Genomic DNA, 18,997 nt, shown 5'->3' with positions numbered 1-18,997 from the left:
TGTGGGAGGTGGGAAAAAGAAAGCTGAAGGTTGCACCTTGTTCTCATCTTCAAAGGGGAACTTCAAAGTCAGAAATATTTTCCTCACACTATTAAATAATTCACAGCGAACACGATGTTTGCATCTCGAGCCAGTTTGATATTAGCGCTGTTTTTTTATTACCTACACAGATCAGGGACTGCACACAGAGTCCTTCTATGTGGCTGGTCATTTTGAATTTAGCACGGTTCGTGCAGAGATGAACAAAGCCTTTAAGGACAAACCGTACAAAGCTAGGAAAGGAACATAGCTGCAGACTAGAACCTGCACTTTACTGCAACCGAAAAAAGAAAAAGTATGTTGTACCTCTGAATCAATATCTATATTATGTTATACAGGTTGACTATCCCTTATCCGAAAACTTTGGGACCAGCTGTGTTTCGGTTTTCGGAAATTTTCGGATTTCAGAAGGTATTATTTCAGACTGGGAAACTCTGAACATTAAATTAATTTGGTAATTAGTATTTGTATTTAATATAAATTTTGGAAGTTCAGGCTACCTCTTGCGACTGTTCCGTGTCTCATTCCCCTTCCTGCTTCTCTGTGCTGCCGCTCACAGTCTGTTTACAGCTCCCCCTGCTCTGTATCTGAATTCCTTGACTTAGCGGGGGTCTGGGGCTCGACTGCCGCCGCCAGTTGTGGGAAAGCTGGATATCGGCTGACTCCTACGCTAAGCTGGCCCGCAAATCAGGTCAGAAAAGCATCGGCCGTGTCGGGTCATGTTTGGCGCCACTCGGGTTATGTCGTGCGCATGACTTACGCTCCACAAAAAAACTTTCGGTTTTCAGTTTTCAGAAGTGCGGATAAAGGATAGTCTACCTGTATATAAAAGTCTTCTGTTTGGCACAGGGCAGTCACACTTGAGATGTTACATTCTGGTCACACTTCAAAGTGTCATACTTTTGTTATAGATGTAAAATATTCTTAAAACAACAATGGACCATATGGGCCTACTTCTGCACCTATTTCTTATATTCTTATCATTGATCAGGAACCCAAAATTAACAAGCATCTTCCCAATCTGCAACTACAACTCTAATTGGCTTCATCTTCCATTCACCTGACAACAATTTAGACATTGCGGCATGAACAGGACACAGCTCTGCCTCCGTAGCAGAATAATACATTGTGGGTTCTGCGGACTAAAACTCATGCCCTTATACACCATTGGATTTATCGGGAGCAATGCCAAGGGAGGTCTGCTGGTTATTTATATATGAAAAAAATACTGCACACGGAGTAACATCTCTTCATCTAATTAAAATCAATTTTTTTTTAAATTGCATAGTTCCTCAACATGGCAGATAGATGGTGAATATCAGCAGGGCTTCTTTCAATGTGTCGCTGTAACCTCGGCAGGAACCCTGTTAAGCGGCCCAATGCCTGTTTTAGGACCCCTTTCCCAAATTGGTCAAGAACTAAAGAGCTGCTGTTACACGTGGGACCGTGGGCCAGTGACATCAGCAGAGAAAATTGAGGGATAAAATGCATAAACACACCATCAACAGGAAAATCACTGTTGGGGGTTTTGACTGTTTTACAAAATCCTAAGTTAGAGTATATGAAATTTCCATGCTTCACTCAAATCAGGCCTTCCTAGATTAAGCTATCCCACAAAACAGCTTTAAAACAAACTATAACAGCTTTAGTGTACATTTACATAACCCAACTGTGACAATTACTTTCCCCAAATAGCTGAGTTCTGTAATTTTCATCAAAAAATCTTTCCGTGTCAGCATGCTTTGTTATTATATCTGATTCATTCAGTCATTATGATGAAAAATTACTGCTTTACAATTCCCCTCCATAAAACACAAAGGGGACAATGAACAATATTTTATCTTCATTAAAATATTTATCACTGTTTCTGGGGGTGTCCTTACAAACACCTGCCACTGTCTGTATTGTGCTCCAGAATGAATCTCTCTGGCTTATGCAGCTTGTCATAACAACTAATCTCCGTGTTTATTCAATTAGACACAATTCACTTCAGAAAGTTATTGCCTGTCACCGCACATCCCAGAATAATTTAAAGAATCGATTCACCTGCAAAATGCATTTTTTGAGAATCGACTTGTCCAAATTTCTTTTTGTGACTGCTCTGTTCCGTATATTCACTAGATGACGGTTCAATTAGTCCTTTGTTCCAGCAGAACCACCTCTGATGCCTCACAGTAAAAGTTTCAATGTAGAGAAATTGGTAGATTTGTAAAAGAAGTGGTTCTACCATGGATTTCATCCGCAATACTCGATAGAATGGAAAGAATTGGATGAATTTTCCATGCTTCGATCAATTCAGGTCATGTTGGATTAATCTATCTGAACAGCTTTAAAAGAAGCTATTAGTTATGTTATAGAAGATGTTAGTGTGCATTGGCAGCATCCAACTGTGACAATTACTTTCCCCAAAAGTTTGAATTTTTAATTGCTCATTGTAAACTGTCCAGAAGGTATTATTATTATTAGTAAATATAAATCTGTATTTTCTCTGTTTGCCATCCAACTTTCTCCCTATTGCTCTTGGTGACCTGAGCGTCTGGTCGTGCAGATTTTGCATGCGCCACCCTTGAGGTCTGCTGAACTGAGCTGTGTTTCCTGGTTCAGCTCATTTAAATGTCCTGGGTGAGTGCTGGATGCAAACGGCCATCTTGCATTCTGCGTGGGGGTGCCATCTTTCATGATTTTTGTCGACTTGGCTCAGGAGGAATTTGAGGTTAATTTATAGTAAGATGTTGCTATTAAGTTAAATTCAGCCCACAGGTATAAGAGTGGGGAGAGAAGCTATTGCAAGAAGTGCTCTGGCTACAATCGGATAGGCTAAGAGTCCGACTCAACTGGACAACAGAGGTCAAGACAAATATTGAGCACAACTCCGCATTGTTCATCCATCTTCGTAGTCCCGGCCTTGGCCTGCTGTCCTTCAGAGAATATTTCTCTCTTCCTCCGCTCTCCAGGAGCCATTCTGTTCTGTGCAGTATATGATCACCTCAATCCATATTTGTCCCTATAGTGACCAGCCCTATTCCCATTCCGATAATTTGATCCAGTTGCTTTTAAAGTTAATTGTCTCAGCTTCAAATGATTTCACTGGGAGTTTGTCCCACATTATCCATGACTCAGTAAGGGAATAAAAAGTTTCTTATAACCTCTAGCCTCACTTGAGCGATGCAATTTTAAACCCGAGTTCTCTAGTTTTGCTCTTATAAGCCGAGTTAAATAGCCTGCTTAATTCTGCATCAATCTAGTCCTCAACCAACACCACCAAAAACAAATTAGCAGTCACTCATCTCATTTACTGTTTGTGGGAACTTCTGTATAAATTGGTTGCTGCAATTTCTTACATAACAATAGTAACTGCACTTCAAAAAAGTAATTTATTGGCTGTGAAGCTCTTTGGTAAATCCCGAGGACATGATAAAGCTCTATGTAAATGTAAGTTCTTGCTTTCTTTCTTTGTATTTTAAAAACCTGGATCACATCCCTCTTCAAACTTTTCAAAAGTCTTACCTACTATGGTCAGACATGGATCGAAAGGGGCTGTATTTCAGTAAAATGTTCAGACAAAAAACTGTCACTTTTTATCTAGAACAGTTCATGGGAACATCAACGCCTTCAGGTTCCTTTCCAACCCACACACCATTCTGACTTGGATATATATCGCTGTTCCTTCACCGTGTCTGAGTAAAAATCCTGGCATTCCATAGAAACATAGAAGATAGGAGCAGGAGTAGGCCATTCGGCCCGTCGAGCCTGCTCCACCATTCAATGAGATCATGGCTGATCATCCGAATTCAGTACCCTGTCCCTGCCGTCTCCACATATCCCTTGATCCCTTTAGCCTTAAGAAATATATCCAACTCTTTCTTGAATATATTTAATGAACTGGCCTCCACCGCCCTCTGTGGCAGAGAATTCCACAGGTTCACCACTCTCTGGGTGAAGAAATTCCTCCTCATTTCAGTCCTAAATGGCTTACCCCTTATCCTTAGACTATGACCCCTGGTTCTGGACTCCCCGGCCATCAGAAACATCCTTCCTGCATCTAGTCTGTCCAGGCCTGACAGAATTTTATAGGTTTCGATGAGATCCCTTCTCAATCTTCTAAACTCCAGTGAGTATAAGCCCAATCGACACAATCTCTCCTCATACGTCATTCCTGCCATCCAAGGTATCAGCCTGGTGAATCTTCGCTGCACTCCCTCCCTCCATGGCAAGAACGTCCTTCCTCAGGTAAGGCGACCAAAACTGCACACAATAATCAAGGTGTGGTCTCACCAAGGCCCTGTACAACTGCAGCAAGACATCCTTGTTCCTGTACTCGAACCCTCTTGCTACGAAGGCCAACATACCATTTGCCTTCTTAACCGCCTGCTGCACCTGCATGATTACCTTCCCTGCCTAACAGCATTGTGGAAATGCCATCATCACAAGGACTGCAGTGGTTCAAGAAGGAGTCCCACCACCACCTTCTCAGGACAACTCGGGATGGCCAATCAATACAGTCTCGCCATTGTCGGCCACATCTCGAGATAAAAGGTAACAGATAAAAAGCTGACTAATACAAGGGGTGCTCCTGGTGTTCTGGCCAACAGTCCTTCCTCAACTAAGGCACCAAAAATAAACCTGATCAACAGTTTGTGAAAATTTCCTGTAGCATTTCCACATTTGCCTACAAAAAAGTCAATAGTTGTTCAAAAGGAATTCAGTGTGAAGGACACTTTGATGTGATAAGTTGCTACACATATACAATTATTTATCGCTCCCTATTGATCGCTCCGGGTGTTGCTCATGTACAAAATGTATTGGCTAATAAAAACGGACCTGAAAAGTTCTAAATGAATTAGTTTGGACAGAAATAACATTTATAATTGTTATGAAGAACTGATGGAGTTACAAAATGCATTTAACATAGGGTTTTTCAAATTTAGTGAGCAATTTAATTCATTATTTAATTAAATGCAGCTTCATATTAATTATTAAATGCAATCAGTAATTTATAAATTATTAAATGTAGTTAGTAAATTAATTAATTATGTTAAAATCTGTAGATGTTAAAATGAAGATGCTTTGCTTTACTGTCGGATGTCACTGAAGTTTGGATACAGGAAACTTTGGTTTATCCGGAGGTTGTATGTCTGGAAACCTCGATCTACCGGCAGAAATCAGGAGCCGTTTTGTTAGGTTTTTTTTCTTCTCGTGGCTTTGTTTTCAACAGTCGGGCTCTGGAAAGTCTCTCTGAAGCTGTTGTTAAGCTACAGAGACGCTTCCAAGGTACGGGCCGACTGTTTACAAGCTGTTGCTAAGCAACAGTGTTTGTTGTCAGATACGGAGATGAAAACCTCCGTATGCTTCAACATTAACTTTGTATGTCCGGCAGTTTTGATCGATCGGCAACAGCTCGGTCCCGTCGGTGCCGGATATAACAAAGTTTCCTGTATTTACGGTTTCCAGCATTTACAGTAAAATACCACTGAGTTTTAGAGAAATTGAATCACCTTGCTTCTGAGAGAAAATAAAAATTCAAAAACACTTGATACAGGCCCTGAATTTTGGCAGGGTTGTTCCAATCTCCCGCTACAACTTTGGTGAGGGATTGCTGGAACCCACTGGAAAAGTGCCATAAATGCCTGTTTACACTGTTTCTCCGAGAGTTGCACCAATCTCTCACCAAAGTTACGGCGCAAGACCGTGACAACCCCTACAGAAATCCAGGGCCGTTGTGTCTTCCCATTAATGGATCAGTAATAATGTTGCAATGTGTTGTTTACATGGAACGCAGCATAAAGCTTGTGCTGACTCTCCAATCGTGGTCACACACCAATTCAATTTACTACGCACATTATTCCCCTAACATAACACTCTGACATGTTCTCCCATATTATATATTGCCATATCTTATTGCTTATTTTTTGTTATCATGCACTGCCGTGAATGGGGTCAGAGTTAACGGGCTGGATTTTGTCAATGGGGAGCTTTTGGAGGTGGGACTCCCACTTGTTGGGTTTTAGTCCCGCCTCCATCGACTTGTGGCCAACCCACACTATTTTCCCTTGATTGACCTTGTTACGCCCGCCCCGCGGTTTTGCCATACGCGGATTTCAAGTATACATGGTTTCCTCTCTGCGACAGCAGTGAATTTTGCGTATACGCGGTTTTAAATTTAGGATTAAGGTAAATAACATGATTTTATTGCTTTTATATTCTTTTTTATTGTGTTATTTGAACATTTATACTGTATTTGCCAACCGCGGTTTTACTAACCACGGGGGTTTTCAGTGACGTATCCCCCGCGGTTGGGGAGGGATTACTGTAATTACAGGTAGACATTAAGGATGTGAAAGCCTTAGAGAGTGTGCAGAAAAGATTTACAAGAATGGTTCCAGGGATGAGGGACTTCAGTTACGTGGATAGACAAGAGAAGATGGGGTTGTTCTCCTTGGAGCAGAGAAGGCTGAGAGAAGATTTGATAGAGGTGTTCAAAATCATGAGGGGTCTAGACAGAGATAAACTGTTCCCATTGGTGGAAGGGTCGAGAACCAGAGCACACAGATTTAAGGTGACTGGCAAAAGAACCAAAGGCGACATGAGGAAAAACTTTTTTACGAAGCGAGTGGTTATGATCTGGAATTCACTGCCTGAAAGGGTGGTGGAGGCAGACTCAATCGTGGCTTTCAAAAGGGAATTGGATAAGTACCTGAAGGAAAAAGATTTGTAGGGCTAGGGGGAAAGGGCGGGGGAGTGGGACTAGCTGAATTGCTCTTGCAGAGAGCCGGCACGGGCTCGACGGGCCGAACGGCCTCCTTCTGTGCTGTAACCATTCTATGATTCTGCTGCGTGCTTTTCACCATCCGAATGACTTACCGTTTTGAACATCTAAAACGTGGTGTTTGTTCAGTGACCAGCCACCCATGTTTGAAGAGTCCAATTCATACCCCTGCAGAACAGCCGTTCTCTTCTCCCAGAGGATGAGATCCAGACAGGACTCGTACTCATAACCCACAGAAACTGGACAAAGAGAAAACCATCATTATTGACCAGTAAGCACGATCATTTTCTATCAAAATTCATAAGGATGGAAGACAAACAGGAAGCACTTCTTCACACAAAGGGTTGTAGAAATTTGGAACTCTCTCCTCCAAAAGGCTGTGGATGTTCGGTCAATTGAAACTTTCAAGACAGAGATAAAAAGGTTTTTGCTAGGTAATGATATCAAGAGATGATGGATCAAAGGCAGGTAAATAGGGTTGAGATACAGATCAGCCATGATCTAATTGAATGGCAGAACAGGCTCGAGGGACTGAATGACTCCTGTTCCTGTGTTCCAATGAGGGAAATTGGACTTAAGTTTCTCCTAACTGGGCCGCAGTGCATTTTTGGCTCCTGGTTATATGGAAAATCAAAAAGAAAAGCTGATTTTTCTCAGTCTTTTATCTGCCACTGAGCAGCCTTAATTAAATAAATTATAATGATGCAAATAGCCAACCACTTCTTTGTGCTGTACTGTTAATGTGGGATTAGGCACAAATACATTTTCTCCCTTTCAAAAAAGAACGTTTTACCTCCTTTCTTTGCACTGGGCTGTAGAAGTTTACAACTTTGAAGGTACTTTGCATCTGTGTCGAAACTTTGCTGCAGCAATCTAAAGTTAACTTCACTGCCTTTCTCTCTCCATGTAGCTCTGCATCTCTCTCTGCTTTCAATATTTATCTACTCTTCCCTTAAAATTTGCAGTGGTGCCTACTGTAACTACTCCCTGTGCAAAGCACTCTATGCTCTTGTTAGCAAAATTGAAGCCCATGGGATTAATGGGCAGTGGCTGCATGGATATGAAATTGGCTAAGGGACAGAAAGCAGAAAATAGTGGTGAACGGTTGTTTTTCAGGCTGGAGGGAGGTATACAGTGGTGTTCCCCAGGGGGCGGTATTAGAAGCACTGCTCTTTTTGATATATATTAATGACCTGGACTTGGGTATACAGGGTATAATTTCAAAGTTTGCAGATGACATGTAACTCGGAAATGTAATAAACAATGAGGAGGATAGTAACAGACTTCAGGAGGACATAGACAGACTGGTGAAATGGGCAGACACAAGACAGATGCAATTTAAAGCAGAGAAGTGTGAAGTGATGCATTTTGGTAGGAAGAATGAGGAGAGGCAATATAAACTAAATGGTACAATTTTAAAAGGGGTGCAGGAACAGAGAGAACTGGAGGTATATGTACACAAATCTTCGAAGGTGACAGGACAAGTTGAGAAGGCTGTTGAAAAAGCATGCAGCATCCTTGGCGTTAGAAACAGAGGCAGAGGGCTCGAATTTCAATCGGGCCGTTGAGGCAGGATTGGAGGCGTGTGGGGGGTTAAAATCACTAAATCGTGGGGCACGAACCCATCCCGCCCCCAATCCACCTCCATGCCCGTTTCACAGGAGGCGGGTACCCGACCTGTGCTGGGAGCCGCCTCCCCGAGGCGGGAAGGGGATTAGTGCCAATTACCTGCCTGTTAACAGTTTTTAGCCTAATCCCTAATTTTATCCCTGAAGTGTGGGCTTCCCGACAGCTCCAAACCACGCCAAGTTAGCAAGGCGGACCGTCAGGCTGAAGGGTTCGAGATATCCGGTGTTCAGGTGAGTGATGGGTGCATGAGTGAAGAGGTAAGTGTGTTTGGTGTGTGTAAAGTGTTTAAATAAGTTTTACTTACCTTTGCAGCCTTCCTTCCTTCAGGTCTCGGGAGTCCCTCATCTCACCGGCACAGAAAGCAGAATGGCCGTGAGCTGTCAAAATCTGCAGCATTCTGCTTTCTGTTCTGGAGAGATCTCTAAATCAGCCTGAGAGGAAGGAATTAACTTAGTGTACAGATTGTCAGTGTTTGACAGCTTCAAAGAGCTGTCAAACGCTGATATTTCATCTGTCAAAAGCTCTTGACAGATGAAATGTCAATCTGTGATGTCACCTGTTGCCGGGTGGCCCTTAATTGGCCTGCTGAGCCCGCTGGGCGGGCTCAACAAGGTCAATCAAGTGAAAATCGCGTGGGTTGGCCACAACTCGATGGAGGTGGGACTACAACCCCAAAAGTTGTAGTCTTGCCTCCTACACGCCTCCATTGATAAAATCCAGCCCAGAGAGTAGAAAAGCAAGGAATTTATGCTAAACCTTTATAAATCACTGGTTAGGCCTCAGCTGGCGTGCTGTATCCAATTGTGGGCACCACACTTTAGGAAGGATGTTAAGGCCTTAGAGAGGGTGCAGAAGAGATTTACTAGAATGGTACCAGGGATGAGGGAACTCTGTTATCTGAGAGACTTGAGAAGCTGGGATGTTCTCCTTAGAGCAGAGAAGGTTAAGTGGAGATTTAATAGAGGTGTTCAAAAGCATGATGGGTTTTGATAGAGTAAATGAGAAGAAACTTTTTCCAGAGGAAACAGATTTAAGATAATTGGCAAAAGAACCAGAGGCGAAATGAGGAGATTTTTTTTTTTTTACACAGTGAGTTGTGATCTGGAATGCATTGCCTGAAAGGGTGGTGGAAGCAGATTCAATAGTAATGTTCAAAACGGAATTGGATAAATACTTGTAGAGGAAAAATTTGCTGGGCTATGGGGACTAATTGGATAGCTCTATCAAAAAGCCGGCACAGGTACGTTGGGCCGAATGGCTTCCTTCCGTGTTGTATCATTCTATGATTCTAAAAACTCTCCACATAAAGAAACTTCCTCTAACCTCTCTTCTCAATCTCATAGGGACAATTTTAAATTGATGGCTCCTTCTCATTGACCAAGCATTGGGCCTATTAAGGGACACAAAGGGGAATCTTCAGGCAGAGGCAGAGGACATGGTTAAAATGTTAAATGAGTGCTTTGCATTTGGCTTCACAAAGGAAGCGGATGATCTGAAGGTTACACTAAAAGAGGAGAGGGTTGTTATGGACAGGATAGTAGATGTGTATGTGGACTTTAGGAAGGCATTCGACAAAGTGCCACACGTGAGGCTTATTAAGAACATGGAAGCTATTGGAATTAAGGGGTAGGTGGCAGTATGGCTACTAGATTGGCTCAGTGACAAAAAGCAAAGGGTAGTGGTGGATGGATATTTTTCAGACTGGAAGATGGTTTGTAGTGGTGTTTCCCAAGGGTCAGTTTTGGGTCCATTATTCTTTTTAATCTTTATGAACGACCGAGACTCGGGTGTAGGGAGCAGCATTATTTGCATCATTCTGCAAATAAAGTTTGCAGAAACTTGACAAAGTAGTAGATAGTGATGAGGATAGTTATAGGCTTCAGGATGACATGGACAGGATGGTGTAAAGGGCAGAAGCATGGCAGATGGAGTTCAATGCGGAGAAGTTTGAAGTGATGCACTTTGGGAGGACTAATATGGAAAGACAGTGTACTATAAATGGCACGATTTTGAAAAGTGTAGATGAGCAGAGAGCCCTTGGTGTCCATGTACACAAATCCTTAAAGTTGGCAGGGCAAGTTGATAAGATGGTTAAAAAAGCATAAGGGTTACTGGGTTTATAAATAAAGCTAGAACTTTATAAATCACTGGTTAGGCCTCAGCTGGAGTATTGTGGACAGTTCTGGGCACCACACTTCAGGAAAGATGGAAAGGCCTCAGAAAGGGTACAGAGGAGGTTTACCAGGATGTTACCAAGGATGAGGAGAGGTTGGAAAAGTTCGGACTGTTCTCCTTGGAGCAGAGAAGGTTAAGAGGTGACCTAATAGAGGTTTTCAAGATGATGCGAGGTTTTGATAAAGTAGATAGCGAAAAACCATTCCCTCTGGCGAGTGGGTCAATAACCAGAGGTCACAGATTTAAAATAATTGGCAAAATATTTAGAGGGGAAATGAGGAGACTTTTTTTCCACTCAGAGTTGTCGGGATCTGGAACGCTCTACCTGGAAAGGTGGTGGAAGCTGATTCCATAAATAGTTTTAAAGGGAGTTGGACAGGTGCTTGAGGATGAGGAACTCACAGGATTACAGTCAAAAAGCGGGGATGTGGGACTGAGCACAACTGCTCTTTCAAAGAGCCAGCACAGGCACGACGGGCCGAACGGCCTCCTTCTGTGCTGTCAGCTTCTATGATTCTATGACTCCCGAAACAGAGAAACCAGTCTTTTTCTATTCACCCTAGCAAAATCCTGCATGATTTAAAAATCCTCAATTGACTCTCCTCTTAGCCTATTCTGCTGCAGTGGAAATGGTCTAATTATCTCACGTCACTCCTCATAACTATAACTTCCACTCAGCACCTCTCCTGGCGATCTGGTTGAGGATAAAGAATTCATAGTATGTGACAAACGCACAGGAAATCATCTTCTCAACACTCGGTGGCACCCTCCATTGTCAGTTATTAAATCATGATCAACCCACTTCCTATTTCATCAAGCATAGGAAACCATTAGTGGTTAGTGATCTCCAACAGCTTTAATATTACTTACTACGGCAGAGATGCAGAGCTGCCTCCAGCGAACCAATTTCTGTCCTTTGCATTCTACAGCAACACCAGGAGTGGGATTTAACTGGACACTTCCTGTGGCTGGTAGTGCAGATCTAAGGAAAATGGCAGCCCTGTGACAATACTGCTAAAGTGGCAGAAAACTGGACAGGGCAGATTTTGAGAAAGTATTTTTTTTTATATTGGCGTGAGTTCTTTTGGTGAAAAGCTGGACCTTGTGTTTGTCTTTGGAATCTCTGCACATTCTTGCACTCTGTAGTTTAAAATCACTTAATTTGAAAAGACTTACTCAGTTTAAAAATATAAAGATCTCCTCAGAGATCCCGTGCACTCATTTCTTGTAGTTCATGCCATTAATTAACATGAATGATAAAACCAACCTTTTTACTTAGAATTAGGTATTGCAGCAGGGACCTGGGGACCCTGATAAAAAAAAGTCTAGTTTGGGCTCCCCTGACTGTTTCTAAGTGGAGCTGAGCCAGGCAAACCAAGAGAGGGCAAGCTTTTATTTTCAATCATTGCTGACTTAGTTGGTTTTTGCCAAGATAGTTCCAGGGATGGGGGATCTTAGCTACAAGGACAGGTTGGAGAAGCTGGATTTGTTTTCACTAGAGCAAAGGAGGTTGAGGGGTGATTTGATAGAGGTGTACAAGATTAGGACTGGTTTGGATAGGCTAGACGGGGAAAGGCTGTTTCCACTAGTTGATGGTACAAGGACTAGGGGACACAGATTTAAGGTTTTGGGCATGAGATATAGGGGAGACGCGAGGAAAAACTTCTTTAAGCAGCAAGTGGTGAGGACCTGGAACTTGCTGCCGACGGAAGTGGTGGAAGCGGAGACACTCAATGTTTTCAAGGGGAGACTGGATAGGCACTTGAAGGAAATAAACTTGCAGGGCTACGGGGATAGAGCGGGGAAATGGGACTGACGCGCGGACTCGATAGGCCGAATGGCCTCCTTCTGTGCTGCTGTGTCTCTATGATATGACTCTATGGCAGTAGGTGCATTGCAAGTCGCCCCAGAACAGGTGGGATGGGGAAATGAGCTGCAGTTAGAATGCTGTGTGCAGTACAAGAGGCCATGGAGATAGTACAGTGAAGATTCGCTAAGATTATATCAGGGGATGAGAGGCTTTAGTTATGAGGAGAGATTAGAGAAATTGCGGGGGGGGGGGGGGGAGGGGCGGTGCAGGGGGCTTGTTTCTTTAGAGAATTGGACTCCAGGGGAATCAAGGGATATGGGGATTGGGCAGGAAAGTGGAGTTGAGGTCGAAGATCAGCCATGATCATAGTGAATGGCGGAGCAGGCTTGAGGGGCTGTATGGCCTACTCCTACTCCTAATTCTTAAGTTCTTATGTTCTTAGAAGGCTAAGAGGGGATCTGATAGAGGTGTTCAAAATTATGGGAGGTTTTGATAAGCTGAATAGGGAAAAAATCTTTATGCTGGCCAGTGAGTTGGTAACTAGAGGGCATGAATTTATGGTCACCATCAAAGGAACAACGGGAAAGCTCAGGAGAATTTTTTTTTAAGCAGTGTGTTGTTATGCTGTGGAATGCCTCACCAAAAACAATGGAAGAAGCAGAATCCACAACAGCTTTTAAAAAAGCAGATAAGTATTTTTTAAAAATAAAAATTTCAAAGGGTTCAGGGAAATAGGCAGGTGAACGGGACGAAGTGAATAGTTATTCCAGTCACAATGGAACGAATGGCCTCCTTTGGTGCTGTAAGATTCTATGATTAGAGGTTCTCAACTTCCCATTGTTAAGAAAGTGGGCTCTACTGAAAGTTCACGAGCATGGATATTGGGCGAGGGCAGCACCGGGCTTGCTTGTACTGTCCACTACAGTCGAATAATTTGTCAGCAATCACTAGCAACAGGGCCAGGCATGAAGAACAATGACTTGGCTGAGGTACTGCAGTGTGGCTGGGCCCAATGCCATGCGTTTGTGGCTTCAGGAACGGAGGAGAGAAAACCGGAGACACACAATAAGCAAATACGCCAAGGCGAAGTTCTCTTGCCAACTTACCGACTGCCTCGGACAAGCCGTAGACCTTTTGATTGTAGGCATCGGTTTTGTCCCATATGAAGGTGTACGACAGGTTCGGTGACGCCGGGAACCACTTCTGGAACAGCCGGCCCACCACAGCCACCATCAGGTGAACCTTCATCAGGTTGAACGGCACTGCGCTCTGGGTCATCGTGATTTTCAGAACCGGCTTATACCCAGCAGCACGCGAGCTCAGGTAGGTGAGCTTCAGATCTGTGCCAGGGATCTCTGTCTCTTCATGAAGCACCTGGAGGATATATCAGAGAGAGAGAATCAGAGACAGAGAGAAGATCGGCGAGAGAGAGAGAGATACTTTGTTTACAGCTGAAGTAAAGGCCATGACAATGCATACAACCACGAGGGAGATTTTAAGCCAAAACCAAAAAAAAATCACTTATTTCATTTTAACTGTGATTTCTCCTGGGCAGGCATTACCAACACTCCATTAGACAGTACAGATGGGGCCATCAATATGGAACAGGAAATTTGATTGAAGAATGTAATTACGTCTGTACACAGTGCCACAAAGTTTATATTATCACAGACCCCAGGTGTGTGAACATAAACCTTGTAATAAAAAGATCTTATAAAGCTAAGAAAGAAAGAAAGACTTGCATTTATATAGCGTCTTTCACGACCACCGGACGTCTCAAAGTGCTTTACAGTCAATGAAGTATTTTTGAAGTGTAGGCACTGTTGCAATGTGGGATATGCGGCAGCCAATTTGCGCACAGCAAAGTCCCACAAACAGCAATGTGAAAATGACCAGATAATACGTTTTTGTTTTGTTGATTGAAGGATAAATATTGGCCAGGACACCGGGGCTAACTCCCCTGCTCTTCTTCGAAATAGTGCCAATGGGATCTTTTACGTCCACCTGAGAAAGCAGACGGGGCCTCGGTTTAACGTCTCATCCAAAAGACGGCACCTCCGACAGTGCAGCACTCCCTCAGCACTGCACTGGCGTGTCGGCCTAGCTTTATGTGCTCAAGTCCTGGGAGTGGGACTTGAACCTCACAACCTTCTGACTCTGAGACGAGTGTGCTACCAACTGAGCCACAGCTGACACTGGTGATGTGGTGAAGCCGCATGTTGGAAAATGAATGCGGGGAACCGCAGAGCAGAGGTACAGGAAACTCTCGTTTAAACGGCACCTAAATATCCGAAATTCTCTATTAACCAGCAAAATTCTCACTCCAAAAACAACACCTCAATAACGGGTAATGTTGCAGAGTCCGAGTCTCCCGCGGTGGCCGAGTTAGTCAGTGGGGGTAGTTCTCCAAACTGCCACTACTCGGCTTCTTGGCGCTGTCAGAAGTCGGAACACCTCAATACCCCTGTAGCAGGAGTCTGACTCTCCTGCGCTGCCGGTAGTCTCTTCTGATCTGCCATTTTACAGGGGTACTGTGTGTCTCCCACGCTGCTGGTAGTCATTGCATTGCATTACCCTCAACTGGCAGTATTGTACTTAATCAAGCATCTTCCACCATCCATTTAACACAACATTATGTAGGTGAGTACCCAATTACTGTATACTGCACATTTCTTGATTTTTTTATTTTTCTTTGTTAAAAATAGCCTCGGTAGATAACCCTCTCCGTCATCCGGAATTTTTGATCAACCGGCAACACGGCGGTCCCGTCGGTGCCGGATACCAAAGAGTTTCCTGTATTTAGATGGAACCCTCCCCCCATCCCGCTGGCTTCCCCAATCTCCACCGTGTTGGCGAAGGCAGATGGTGAGAGCAGAGGTCAAGTACCTCCCTAGTGTGGGGTTGGCGAGAGAAAGAAGGGATAATAACAGGAGAGGTAAAAAAAAGACCGGAATGGTACGGAGTTTTACAGATTAGGAATCTCCCCAGTCTGATTCCTGGTCTGTGATGAGTTAGCTGATTTCAGCTGGGCAGGATGTTTCCACTTGTTGGGGGAGTCCAAAACTAGGGGCCATAAATATAAGTTGCCCCAATAAATCCAATAAAGAATTCAGGGGCAACTTCTTCACCCAGAGTGTAGCGAGAATGTGGAACTCGCTACCACAAGGAGTGGTTGAGGCAAATAGTATAGACTCATTTAAGGGGAAGCTAGATAAGTACATGAGGGAGAAAGGAATAGAAGGATAGGCTGATTTTTAAAAAATTCATTTATGGGATCAGGGCATCGCTGGCAAGGCCAGCATTTATTGCCCATCCCTAGTTGCCCTTGAGAAGGTGGTGGTGAGCCGCCTTCTCGAACCGCTGCAGTCCGTGTGGTGATGGTACGCCCACAGCTGATAGGGTTAGATGAAGCAGAGCGAGAGAAGGTTCAGGTGGAGCATAATGTAGACCAGTTGGGCCGAATGGCCTGTTTCTGTGCTGTAACTTCTATGTAATTCTATGTGAACAATTAGGTATGAAATTGGCTGCAAGTTTTGTCGTTCCCTGTTTTTTGACTCCCCTCCACCTAGTTAGTATTACTAGTGGTGGGGGGCATGATGCACAAGATCGCACTGTTGAGAGCACAGCGTGAGTTTCAACGGAAATAACAACAGAAAAGGCAACGGCCTTGCCTCTCTCTTCTTTTCACGTGCTCGTAAATCCAATGACCCCGTGTGCGACTGTCGGGTGAGGACGGGATCGGGGACAGCTGCCATGGCTCCCATGGTTGAACAGCCTGCTAGATATGGTCACGTGTGAAGGCTACCTTACATTTGGGTGAGGTGCCAGACAACAGCTGTCACGTGTGGAAATGCCTTGAGGAGAGCAAATGAAAAAGAATGGAGCAAGGGGGAAATACAACGGGAAACACTCCCAAAGAGGTTGCTGGGAAGCACTGACCAACGCTCTGAACATCTCACTTTTCTTGTGGTTTACATTCGTTGCTGTACATGAGAAGAATGGGGTGCAAGGCACCATTTACCTGTGTCTCAGGAATAATGGGGCTCTCCGAAGGAGATGACCGGAAAAAGGTGGACAGAGGAGAAGCCAAGATGATGGGATTCGGCCTCACAAATCCACTCAGATCGCAGCTGGGAATCTCATTCTCTTCCTTCTTCATGACCATGGTGTCCATCACGTAAAAAACATTCCAGGGAATCCACACAGTGTGATACTGGGTGATGAAGGGGACACGTTCGAAGCACAGGGTGAGAGAGGCCCCACCGTTTGCCATCAAGTCAAACCTGATCAAAAGAAGAATTACAGCAAGAAAATCAATATCACTCAAGGCCTCAAACTACATTATAGAACTGGGCTTTATCTTTAGCATTAATGAGCAGCACAACACCTTGTGCCACTCAATCACATTAAAATGCTTCACAATTGTTACCATGGCTTCTAGAACAGTATAACTGAATAGAAAGTGTTTTTTTCTTTACGAGAGAATACATTTCTGGCCTGCAAGCAAGAAAATGCAATTTACAGAAACAATTTATATGATTACGCTACTGATAACAACAGGTAGCACCAAAGAAATTGGGGCTAATGTAATCATTGCATTGCAAAATGGTGTACAGGAAACTTTTTTTTCTCCGGCACCGACGGGGTGCCGGTTCATCAAAAATTCCGGATAACCGAAAGCTATAGTAAAAGATACAGAGAGCTGAGAGCTCCGTATAAAGCAACAAACCCTGTTGCTTAGCAACAGGTGCAGAACAATGGCCACAAGTTCCAAGTGTCTCTGTAGCTTAGCAACAGCTGCAGCCACACCCTTGCACAGCAACAGATTGAGGAAGGCAAGTACAATATGAAGTAAAACTTACCTGAACCTACTCCTGAATTTTGCCGGTTAACCAAGATTTCCGGTTATTTAGGTGCCGGTAAATCGAAAGTTTCCCGTAATTGCTGAGTTCGTAGATGCCTCGCTTGGTGTGGAGTTGGACCATGGATACCAAGACGGTTCAAGATGCCTTTCTTGGCTTCCGCTGAGTTAGGCAACCTCAGCAGCATGGTGGTAGGGTTGCTACCATTGCCCTCAGCACCCTTGGGTTAGCAGCGGCAGTGGGGGAGGGAGGCCGGGGGCGGGTGGTGGAGGGGGAAAATCAGCCAAAGTTCCTGGTGACTCCTGCTTGAAAGTAAGGTTCTGGTGAGGACCGTATTGGGCTCAGCAGGTGATGCTCCCCAAGGTCAAAAAGTCTGCCGACACTCACGGTCTCAGCTCTCACATGTGCAGTGGTCTACTGGGCAAGGTACTTGAGGGTGTCAAGTGCCTGGGAAACCATACCCGTATCAGAATTGCAACGTTAGGAAAGATGGGGAGAAAATTGAAGGTGGGGGGGGGGGGGGGTGCGGGGAAATGATTATGCACTGTGTCAAGAGTTGGAACGCTATATACTGTTCTTTATCCCCCCTCATGATCTTGAAAATCTTTCAACTTGAAGACTCTCTTCTGGACAGAACTGATTATAACTGTAAACATCTCATACAACTTAGCTACCCGATGCTTCGAATCATCATGGCTGCTCACTTCTGTAACCTCTGAAGGGCAGGAATATCCTTTCTGTGATTATTGGTAGCCAGAGCTGCTCCCTCTGCTAATGCAACCCAGTACCTATTTCCCCTTTCACTCAAGTTGTAATGTCACAGCTGTGGTAATCTCTTTTTGTCTTCCTCCATCTTTGACATTACTGACCTAGCATACAAGGCTACGGACCAAGCGCTGGAAAATGGGATTAGAATAGACAGGGCTTGATGGCCGGTGCGGACACGATGAGCCGAAGGGCCTCTTTCTGTGCTGTATAACTCTATGACTCTATGACCTGGCTACTGTGTCAGCAGCAAAATTGTCGTGTGTCAACTGACTACCTGGGGGACATCCTGCTTACAAGCTGAAAATTCCAGATGACACCTGAGGAGTGTTTGGATTCCAGCACTCCAGACAGGGAGCCACATCTGCAGGGAGCTACAATTTTTTTCATTCACTCACAGGATGTGGATGTCGCCAGCACGGCCAGCATTTATTGCCCATCCCTAATTGCCCTCGAGGAGGTGGCGGTGAGCCGCCTTCTTGAATACAACTGAGTGGCTTGCTGGGCCATTTCATAGAGATAGGAACAGGAGTAGGCCATTCGGCCCTTCGAGCCTGCTCCGCCATTCAATGAGATCATGGCTGATCTTCGTCTGAGATCATAGCTGATCTTACCAGTTCAGTACCCCGTCCCCGCCTTTTCTCCGTAACCCTTAATCCCCTTAGCCTTCAGAAATATATCCAATTCTCTCTTGAAAATATTTATTGAATTAGCCTTCACAGCCCTCTGTGGCAGGGAATTCCACAGGCTCACCACTCTTTGAGTGAAGAAATTCTTCCTCATCTCTGTTTTAAATGATTTGCCCGCTATTTTTAGACTGTGGCCCCTGGTTCTGTGCTCCCCTGCCATTGGAAACATTCTCTCTGAATTCAGCCTGTCCAGGCCTGCCATAATTTTATATGTTTCGATGAGATCCCCTCTCAATCTTCTAAACTCCAGTGAGTACAAGCC

At 44.2% G+C, this 18,997-nt stretch overlaps 1 protein-coding gene across 12 annotated transcripts in view; it reads right to left on the bottom strand.

The window, feature by feature from the left end:
- tenm3 (teneurin transmembrane protein 3) overlaps positions 1–18,997 on the bottom strand; it is a 2,019,778-nt gene that overhangs the window by 59,434 nt on the left and 1,941,347 nt on the right. For all 12 annotated transcript variants that reach the window (XM_085979187.1, XM_085978950.1, XM_085979196.1 and 9 more), the window contains 3 exons: positions 16,441–16,702; positions 13,526–13,793; positions 6,901–7,044 (listed from right to left, as the gene is read on the bottom strand). In XM_085979187.1, coding sequence (XP_085835313.1) covers positions 6,901–7,044; positions 13,526–13,793; positions 16,441–16,702 — 674 coding nt within the window. The remainder of the gene's footprint in view (positions 1–6,900; positions 7,045–13,525; positions 13,794–16,440; positions 16,703–18,997) is intronic.

The sequence above is a fragment of the Somniosus microcephalus genome, chromosome 1 (assembly GCF_052327205.1).
Source record: "Somniosus microcephalus isolate GS21.2 chromosome 1, FLI_Smic_1.0, whole genome shotgun sequence".
Lineage (NCBI taxonomy): Eukaryota > Metazoa > Chordata > Chondrichthyes > Squaliformes > Somniosidae > Somniosus > Somniosus microcephalus.
This window is presented reverse-complemented; position numbering and strand designations above follow the sequence as displayed.